The sequence below is a fragment of the Gekko japonicus genome, unplaced genomic scaffold (genome assembly GCF_001447785.1).
Source record: "Gekko japonicus isolate JY-2015 unplaced genomic scaffold, Gekko_japonicus_V1.1 scaffold19, whole genome shotgun sequence".
Taxonomy (NCBI): domain Eukaryota; kingdom Metazoa; phylum Chordata; class Lepidosauria; order Squamata; family Gekkonidae; genus Gekko; species Gekko japonicus.
Genome location: NW_015164664.1, coordinates 260,137 through 270,724, shown reverse-complemented (window position 1 = coordinate 270,724; position 10,588 = coordinate 260,137). Strand labels below are relative to the sequence as shown.

At 41.8% G+C, this 10,588-nt stretch overlaps 1 protein-coding gene across 1 annotated transcript in view; it reads right to left on the bottom strand.

Moving 5' to 3' along the window:
* TEX11 (testis expressed 11) overlaps positions 1-10,588 on the bottom strand; it is an 86,669-nt gene that overhangs the window by 61,001 nt on the left and 15,080 nt on the right. Inside the window, exons 11-15 of the mRNA XM_015408925.1 lie at positions 10,025-10,138; positions 9,217-9,368; positions 8,641-8,726; positions 7,260-7,397; positions 6,387-6,489 (exon numbers count right to left, since the gene is read on the bottom strand). Of these exons, the coding sequence (XP_015264411.1) occupies positions 6,387-6,489; positions 7,260-7,397; positions 8,641-8,726; positions 9,217-9,368; positions 10,025-10,138 (593 nt within the window). The remainder of the gene's footprint in view (positions 1-6,386; positions 6,490-7,259; positions 7,398-8,640; positions 8,727-9,216; positions 9,369-10,024; positions 10,139-10,588) is intronic.

Genomic DNA, 10,588 nt, shown 5'->3' with positions numbered 1-10,588 from the left:
ACACACTTGACAGCACCATCGGAACCTCTAATACAAATGCCTGATGACCAAACATCTGAACCTCCACTTTTATCTGTTGTAAATAGTCAATAATTGTTTAATACTCAGACTATTTGATGGATCTTGCTCTATTGGAAAGAAGAGATTCCTTTGCCTTTTAAAAATACTTTATTCTAAGGGAAAAGGTACACGGGATTGCTACAAATTAACAAAACACTAAGAGCTACATTTCTAAGCTTCCTACAGACAAGACAAGCACACACGTAATGGAGAATTCTCTCCTTCTTCTTGACCTTTTAAAAATAATTTATTCTAAGGGAAAAGGTACACGGGATTGCTACAAATTAACAAAACACTAAGAGCTACATTTCTAAGCTTCCTACAGACAAGACAAGCACACACGTAATGGAGAATTCTCTCCTTCTTCTTGACCCCTAGGAAGGAAGTCACCTGAAACAAATGACCAATCTGCATCAAAGTAGAAGTTACTTTTCCCGGGCTAATCCCCCATTGGCTCAGTGCCAGGTATCCCTTCCAGGTCAGTCTAAACAATAGCAAACTAGGAATACAAGTTAACCCTATAATGACTGAATCAGACCTTGTAAACACATACATTTCCAACATTATCAACATCCTTGCCCTCTACAAAGGTCTCGTGTTATTCCTTTTTGGAACCCTTTTAAAGTTAATTTCCCCTTCTCTGGGTCCATTTTGGGTAACATGCTCTACATACAAAGTATCTGCCATGCAAGGGAGCAACAGCTTCTCTCAGCATAGGGCTATAGAGCCTAGGGTTACCAGCTCCTACCTGGCAGCCGGCGGGAGGCTCCCAGCTCCTTCCTGGAAATGACATCATCACATTGCCGACATCAGGGGGATGATGCTCTAGTTTTGGGGCAAACCTCTATGTTTTTTTGCCTTCAAAACCATAGATTTTGCCCAAAAACTAGAGCATCACCCCCCCCCCGACACTGGCAACACTATGACATCACTTCTGGGTAATGGTCGAGGATGCCACATGGTGATGTCCCTGTTTGAGGGTTCGGTTTCCCCTGCTGGCCAGTTGGCCAGTGGCAGATCAGAATCCCCAAAAGTGGGGGACCCCCAGCTGGGACCTGGGGGCTGGGGACCCTAATAGAGCCCTTTGAAGTACTGGAGCTTGAGGTGGACACACAAGCTTTGGTAATGCTGCATCCCATGGGTTTAAAGAAAGTGTTGTACATTTGTTCTGCAAGGAAGCATCTATCTCAGAGTTTCACCTGTTATGGAAGCAATCCTAAGCTCCTCAGAGTCCTACTCAGGTCTATTTAATGGGCTTATTCTTGGGAAAGTATTCTTAGGCTTGCCCTGTCAATTATATTCAGTAATACTGTTTTATGGTCTGGATGAGAAGAAAGAAGGGTAAAACAGTCTGAGATTAGCTATTGTAGCCATGTAGGAGCTTGGGTTGGACTTTTCTTATCTAATGTGTTTCCAGCATGTTTGGCCCTCTTCTTCTTTGAATTAAGGCAAGTTGAACTAAGTCTGATTTGAATAAAGATAAAAATAGCCTCTGATTAACACTGATCAAACTAGGTAGGTGTAAGATGAAGTGTCAGTTAAATTGTCACATCTGACTTCAGAGAAGCCCCGGTGTGCCATAATTATCCTGAAAGTAACTCCAAACCTGGCAAGAGAAACTTGTTTAGCATGGCAGGCCACTGTGGAAGCCTGAAGTGAAGAGCTGCAGTTAATTTTCCAAATATAGAGTTCAACTAGATGAGGTTCTGAAAGAGCTGCAAGCAGATTTCCAGCATGTTTATTTTTCTTTATAAACATTCGGAGCCCCCAAGCAAAAGCCGAAAAGAACTTACAGAGAAGGCAGTACAAAACTTATGGATCCTACTGGACCAGATGTCTTGGAAATTCTCTGAGAGAAGACTGCTGCGGGAAAACATTGAACTGACACAGCGAATGATTTATAATCTCTCATTCTCATAAAATGACTGTCGTTATTCTTCAGAGCTAAGAACCTGAAGCAGGCTGCAATGGGCCACTGGGCTAAAATGTACTACAGATTTATTTCCATAATCACAGCCAGCAAAGCCCTTCAACAGAGAACAACAATTGGGCTCTGAAAGGTAGAAGGACACTTTAAAAATAGGTAGGATTTAACAGTTGGTTGCTTTTCTTTTTGCTCTGAAAATTGCTTTGGAAATATAAATCATAGGATCTGTGCATTAGCAAAAAACATTGGGCACGATCATTTTTGCATTGCCATGTCTGACTCGGATAGCTGAAGATACTTTATGTAAATTTTCATTCAAAGAATTTTTGGAGCCATATATTCAAATAATAATAATAATTCTCAATTATATAAGAATTTGTTGAGATTACAGTGAGCTCTAGCTGGTGTATGAGGGAGTGTGATATCAGTACTGTTTGCACTGAGTTTTTTTGTTCACATAACCAGGACGTCCTTCTTCACCCAAAGAGTGATTAACACTTGGAATTCACTGCCACAGGAAGTGGTGGGTGCTACAAGCATGGATGGCTTCAAAAGGGAATTAGATAAGCATATGGAGCAGAGGTCCATCAGTGGCTATTAGCCACAAGGTATAGCTAGGGGCTCTGGGGCAAGTGATGCTCTGTCTTCTTGGTGCTTGGGGGGGTCAACAGTGGGAGGGCTTCTAATGTCCTGGCCCCACTGCTGGACCTCCTGATGGCACTGGTATTTCTGGCCACTGTGTGACACAGAGTGTTGGACTGGATGGGCCTTTGGCCTGATCCAACATTGGCGTCTCTTATGTTCTTATGTTCTTATGTTCTCTTATGTTCCTCCCAAGGTGAAAGAACAGCCAATGCTATTCTTAAATTCTATCGCACCAAAGGGGCTTATTATGTGCCAGCTGCCCAAAAACTCTTTCAAGCAAAGGCAGTTGGACAGATGCTCTATGGCACTTTTATCGGGCCTCCTTCCTCTAGTTTTGCCCCCTTAGAGCGAGTTCAGTCCAAATTTCTCAGAGCAGTTCTTCAGGTCCCAAGGTGTGTATCGAATACATTGATCCGTCTAGAGACAGGTGCTATATCAGTGGAAGCCAAAATTACTTTAGCTTCACTCCAGTATTGGCTTAAACTAAATTTCCATCCTCACGGACTAACCCACTTGTTACTCTCAGACAACTTTCAATCTAAATGGCTGAGAGCAGTTCATAATAAATTATATGAGCTTGGTTTTTCCCCCCAAGCGATTTTGAGTATGCATTGGGATGTAGCAAAATCAGCCCTAAAACAGAGAATGATGGACATGGAGAGACAGACAGATCTCAGTAGATGTCCTAATTTTAGAGCCCCAGATTCTGTCAAATATCACTTGCGACCCATGTCCTATTTATCACAGCTTGATACTCATAAGTTTAGGAAAACTTTCACATTAGCCAGATGTGAGGCTTTCCCCTTTGCGATGCTTGAGGGCAGATTCAAAAGGATCCCCACTGAATATAGACTTTGTAAATGCGGCTCAGGAGAGACAGAAACTATTGAGCACATGATGCTCAGATGTAACTGGTATAACAAGATCCGTGACAAATATATTACTCCTCTTATAACAGATATGGTGGGACAATCAGGTGCTGAGCAATGTAACCGATTGTTAATTGATGGGAACCGGACAATTACCGAAACTGTGGCAACATTTTGGGTAGCATGCTACTGCATCCGAAATACACAATCAAATGTATAATAATAGTTGCCTAATAGTCTCTGTTTTATGTTCTTCTTTTACTTATTACGCTCAACTGTATTTTTATAGACTTTTGTTTTACTGTCCTAAATTCAGTTATATGAATGTTATATTTAAGCATGTGTGTTCTATGGCTTGTTGCCGTAATAAATGACTGACTGACTGACAAGGAGAGCTGCCAAAGAGGCAAGAGTATCTAATCACTCTGGTCTCTAGTGGGTTACCTGTCAGACCACAGACCCTTGAGAATGAAGTGATCACAATACACCTCTCAGAAAAAGCTTCTATCTCATGTGGATGTGTATCCAACTTCAAGATCTAGGAATACATCAGCAAAGCCACCAAGGGTCAGATTTGATCTTAAACTTGTGAATAAACTAATTCTGCAATGGCCTCATGTGCAGTCTCACATGAGAACCACTGCTGTTGTTCAGACTATCAATCCCAGTAAGTTTTGAATACAGAGAGTTTCTTGAAACCTTTGTGTAGAAAAGGGGGCCTCGAGTGACTGGGTGGGTAGCACAAGCAATGTTCCCTCTAAGCTGTGGAGTCTTGTGAGCAAAAATTCTACTTTGTGAGCTACTGGCATTAAAGTTGTGAGCAAGTGATTTGGCTCCTGCATAAATTAGTTTGCTCTGGAGCCCACCTTCCTGAGCCGAGACAGAAATGTGTGAGCTGGAGGCTAAAAAACTGTGAGCTAGCTCACACTAACTCAGCTTAGAGGGAACACTGAGCACAAGCCCTTTGCAGAGGCAAATAAGCCAATCCTCTGTGGAATCTAGGAGAGCCCCAATAAACTCTATGGACTGAGTTGGCTGTAAATAAGACTTCTCCCAATTAATAACAAACCCTAAGGAACCTAGCATATCAGGGGCTAGTTGGACATGGGTGACCAGCAACTCAAGAGTTATCTGCAAAAAGCCAATTATCCAAGTATGGGTCAATTTCACATCCCTTGAGCCTCAGGTAAATCACAAATGCTGAGACATGCTTAGTGAAGACCCTTGGTGCTGTAGCTAGGCTGAAGTACAACATTATGTATTCATAAGATGTGTTCCCACACTGAATTCGTAAATATTTTCTGCAGGATTCATGAATAGAGATGTAAAAATAGGCATCCTTGTGGTCTAGGATAGCAAACCACATCCCGTTATTCAACAAAGGTAATATTTCAGATACTGACATCATTCTAAATTTGGAGAATTTCAGATGTTTATTAAGACCTATAAGCTCTAAGATCAGTCTTTAACACCACCTTTTAAATTTATTAATAAGTAACTGGAATAAAAGCTTCTATTTGTATTCAGTGTAGAGACTTTCCATATAGCCCCTTTTGATATAGTCCTTCATAGGCAATACAGGCAATGAAACACCAATGGCATCCTCTGGCAATGACATCGATGCACTTTTATTCCATTTTGGATCCATGTTCGAAGCCTTCCTCCAAGTCCAATGATGGATATTCACTAGGCAGCTCACGTCTAAACACTCTTGCAGACATCAATGGAGCAGGATGCTTCTCAGAGCTGACAGTTTGAGGCATCATTACATACAGATAAGGCAGATAAGCAGACTATTGGTCCCATTGGCCCCAATGGGGTAGATACATAGGAGGATATGGGTACCAAGGACACTGGGTTGGGCACCATGGGAAAAACATGATAGGCATGCTTCCGTGGGCTAATGGATGTCCAGGTATATTCTGGGACTGCAGTGCTGCACCAACAAAGCAGCTGGCGGGAGCACTTCAAAGACTTCATTGTCAGAGGACTGAGGTGACTCAGGTGGTCTCGGTAACTGAGATGGTGTTTGTGAGTGGGGAACTTGCTTAACTCCAGTTCTTGACAGCAATGCTCAGCACTGAAGAGATGGTGAGTCTTTACATCAAGGAGATGGAGATTTTCAACGCCAAGGTGACAGATGGCTCCACAGAGGAAACTGGAGCAATGTATTGAATCTTTCTCTTTGCTTTTTTTAGGTGGTGGCCTCAGAGTCAATGCCACTTTAGCAATTAGATCCAATGCTGGGGCAGAGGGCACAGAAACAACTGAAGGTGGTCAGGCCCTTTTCTTCAGGTGAGCTGGGCACTTATCAGGGCAAATATCAAGCCCCCCCCCCCCAGGCCTTCTGCCACAGCACAGCCTTACGTCTGCCAGCCCTTTCATGCTGGTCCTTAGGGGCAAAGAAGTGGCAAGGTGTGGTGCTGTGTCCTTCCCCCAGACAGAGCAGACACAAGTTGTATTTGATATTCTGGGCCATTTTTGCCCTGCATTTTAAATATTTTTTTAAAAAGAGACATATTTTTGGCTTTATCAGTGAGTTGTTCAAAGACAATATTCTGAGGCAAAGAAAGCTTCAGAATATATCCAGAGTGGCAAAGAGAGAACTGAGGGAGGAGTGATCTCCCCATTTCTGTTATGTGCCCATTTGGCCAGGAAAACTCCAGCGTGAGACAGAAGGGAGAGTGAGTGCTCTGCTACTCATACTTTGAATCTTCCGGAAAGCTTCAGAATCTATGGCTGGCTTGCACTTGCAGAATCCTATGTGGGACTACACAGAAGCCATGAAGATTAACCAGTGTGCTGATGTGCTTTTACCCTCTGAATCTCAGGCAACTAGTTAAGAGATACCAAATCAGTTTTTAAAAAAGATGGTGGCTCTTTACCTTTCTGTGACTTCTTCTCTAAGACTGCTATTTTATACACATAGAACTGAGTAAAGATGCTATTTGGGTCACACCTCTCTGCCTCCTTCACTGACTCATGAGCCTACAGAATGAGAAAAGTAGCAGAATAATTCATCAGCTAACTGCAATTACACAGAGAGAGCAAAATGCACTGATAGATTTGCATCATTACATTATTACCCACAAACCACTGATACAGCATCATTCCAGCCTTGTAAGCTGCTTTGTCTCTAATAACAGGATGTTTTGAATGGCAATCATGTCACAAAACTATGCCAACATTTTCTTAACCAAGCAAAGCAGAACTGGCTGCAACATTTGCTTGGATATGAGGTTCCTTGAGGTACTGCAGCAGAATCCTCTGTGCTCTGCAATGGCTAAAGCAGGTGACAAGGTTGATCTGAAGAAGTGAGCACTGACTCACAAAAGCTCATACCCTGCCACAAATTTTGTTAGTCTTTAAGGTGGTACTGTTGCTCTTTTCTACTGCTACCAGCTATTACGAGAATATATTCCGGCACAAATCCTGTTTTTGATTAAGTAATATTACAGCTTACCATCCACACACAATTGGAGAAGATTTGGTATTCACTGATGGATCCCCTCCCACTCTGAAAGGTGAACATCACTCAGTAGGAGCTGCAGCCCTCCTGCTTCTGATGTAATACAACTTTAACATTAAATTAATAAACAGAAAATTTCACAAGAAAACTCCCCCCCAAAAAACAACAACAACAACAACCTAGATGATGTTAAAGAGAAGCAAATTCAGGAAGTATCCTCACAAATGTCAAAGAGGAAAGAACAGACATGCTTGAAGCTGAATAGAATAATTCTATTTAAGATAAATACCTTTTCAAACTGCTCCAGATGAAGATAGCAAGCAGCCATATTCCTTTGCAGCTTTGCCAGATTCTGATCTATCTGCCCAGTGGAATAGAAGCTGAGGGAGTACTTGTACCATGACAGGGCCTCAGAGTACCTTTTCATCTACAAAATAAACAGTGTATCTTACCTTATTGCATTTTGAATAATTAAGGCTCTTCAGGTGTTATGAACAAGTATGCAATTAGGAAAAGGGAAAGAAGCAGCTTCATTTCCAGCCCAAATGAGGGATCCCACAGTAGCTTCTCATCTGTATTAACCCAAATGTTTGCTCTGGGTTTTTAAATGTAAGTGAAGATATAAGAGGAAATCATATTGTAGAAGCAGGCTAAGTGTTCAGAAATGACACTAACCCTGAAAGTGCATTATTGTCAGCTATGCTGCCATGGGGGTTGAGGAGTTCATTCTGTGTCTTACTAATTGCTATTGCATTGCATTCCTACCTCTGCTGTTCTGCTTTGGCTGAAACGCTTATCTCTACAGATGGGCAGGAGGAGGTTGTATTGTCTGGAAGTCTCCTATGTACCGTGAGAGACTACTGCTTCCCAGCTTTCGCCACCTAACGATTTCCTAGCTTGTCCCGCGCGCGGGAGGGTATCTAATTGGCCCATGCCATTGGGGGGGGGGGGGCATACGAATGCCCTATATCCTATTATGCTCCATGGGTTGCCGCCATTCTTAACAGTGCCTATGTTACTGCATCTATAGCTTTGCAATAAAAGTGTAACCGTTCCTGAATGCGTGTACTTCGTTGTTAGCTGTGGGTTCTGACAATTATGAGCCAGAGTGGCTGAAACTGATTTGCAAATACGAGGTGCTTTGAAATAATCTTCATAAAAATGGAAATTAGTAAACAATGATTGGTAGAAATACCAGAGAAGTAAACATGATAGTCTATTGCAGAAAAACAAGAGTTTTGTGGCACCTTAAAGACTATGACTGTGTTTTTATTGTAGCATAAGCTTTCATAGACTAGAGCACTGTTTGTCAGAAGGAAGATTGGAGGATGTATTGCATATGACATCATTAGTCAGAAAAGAGGGTTGCCAGGTCACAACTTGGTTTCCTTGACACCCTGAAAGAGCGTGTTTACATTTCTGTGTTGTAGCATGGCAATCCTTTCTGAATGTGTTATACTCCTGTATAGAAAATTACAGACAGCCTTTGAAAAATACTGATATGTGGATTTTGAGAATCATGAAAGGTGAGAAAATGAAGTGGTTGGGCTGTTTTATACTTGATTGCATGTCATTTTTTTTACTAAACCTATCTATGTACCTTCAATGGGTAGAAAATTGGGGAGGGTTTAAACTTATACCAAGAGCAACACCCCTGCAGGATCCCAAACCTCATAGTTCTTGGCAGCTCTGTCCCATAGAACATGGTGCAAATGGTTCAGTATTTCAGGGGTCAGCTGTTTTCTTGTATTGTGACCTGAAGACATAAAGTTCAGCATTTTATCCATCTTTAAATATGAAATTACTAGTCTGGGACAAATATACAAGCCCACAAGCAGAATTTCCATTAGTGCCAATGGCTCTAAGCACGTACTGCCACAAACCCTCAAGCTATGTAGTCAAAGGCAAACATTCTACCTGTGCGTTTCTGAAGCTTGGCTCTACAAATGTACTTATTATTTGATCTGCAATGTGTATCCCACTAAATTCATGAAGATTTACTTCCAAATAAGTATGCTTCAGTTTACAGTCTTAGTTAACAAGACTGACAATGCAGTCCTAAGCAGAGTAACACCATCCTAAGGCCACTGTACTGTTAAACTACTGCAATCATGATCAGGGTTAAGATCACAGATGCATGTGGACTGAAAGGTCATACACACCTTTCTCAGTTGAAATGAGCCCCTGCTCCCCCCCCCCCCCCCCCAATGACTGCCAGGCAGCATGTAGAGAAGCATAGCACCAACTTGCAGTGATGTCTTCAATCATTTTCTTGGCAAGTGGTTCTTTCATTCTCTGTAATAAGAGTTCGATGTGAAGAAGAATGGCTTTGCCAACATCTGGGGATCCTTCAAACAGCTGAGTGACTGACTTAAGAAAGTTGAAACCAATGGCCTCTCTGTATATACAAAGATCACAAACTAAGAAGCTGGATGTACATGTTGACTTCAAACACAATGTGAACTGAGCACAACTTAATTTCTCAGTGACAAAGAATCCAGATTCTCACCTACAAAGAAAGAACATCAGGACCTGTTGATATGATACCAAACGCTTCATGATACTCAAATCTTCACGAAAGTAGTTTTCTTAACATTACCAGCAGGAACGTAACCAAATTTCAGACACTTCTTTCAGATAAGCAGATCTTTCAGGTTATCACTATGCATAAATGAATCACAGACCTCTGACCAACTAGCCAGTCTATGTCCCCAAATTTTACTCTTCAAATATTTCCGAGCAGCTGGGTGTTTAGGGTCAAATAATCACTGTCTTCTACTTGTTATTACCCCAACCTAGCCTATACTCTAGTACCTGTTCACTTATAGAGTGATTTCTGCCCCCTAACATATCATTTATGCACTTGCCACAACTCCATTCTTTGCTCAGTGTCTCCTCTACCCATCAGGAAGATTACAGCCACTGGGCACGACAGTGGAGCTCACTGAAGGGCATAAGAAGTCCCATCAGAATAGACATTCTTTGTCCTCCTTTGCTATTGTTAACAAGAATCTACCACTGGTTTGAATGAGGACCCATCTGAAATCTCTGTACCTCTCATGCTCCAGAAGAAGCTTTGTTGTGTCCAGGAAGATATCCAGAGAAAACTTATGGTGCAGGAGTTCAGTAACAGCTGGACAGGAGGAATCAGTGAAGTTAATTGAATCACTGGGGGGGCGGGAGATAAAGTCCAAATATTTTGCCATGTACAAAAACATACAATGAACAATTGACATTTGATTTCCTTGCTTTCAAAGAAATAAAGTACACAACATCGTGGGGATAAACCTAGTCTGAATTGTTTCAGAGGGATGGACAGGATTGTTTCTCCTCATTGTCAGCAGAGGATTTGCTATCTATTTCCCTTGATTTTGTGCAGTCTTTCAATCAATTAGTCCCTTCTTAATAAGGGGAAATAATTACAAACTAGTGCAAGGGCAGCTGTAGGAATTTTTCACTTTGAGCCAAGAGAAACCCGTTCCTTCTTCCATCCCATTCATGCGTGGGAATATTCAACTTCGTACAATTCACTTGCAGTATCATCTCAAAGTCCACTTCAGCCCATCAAGAAGCTTCAGCCCTATTCACATGGATCCTGTGACAAGGTCAAATTAAATA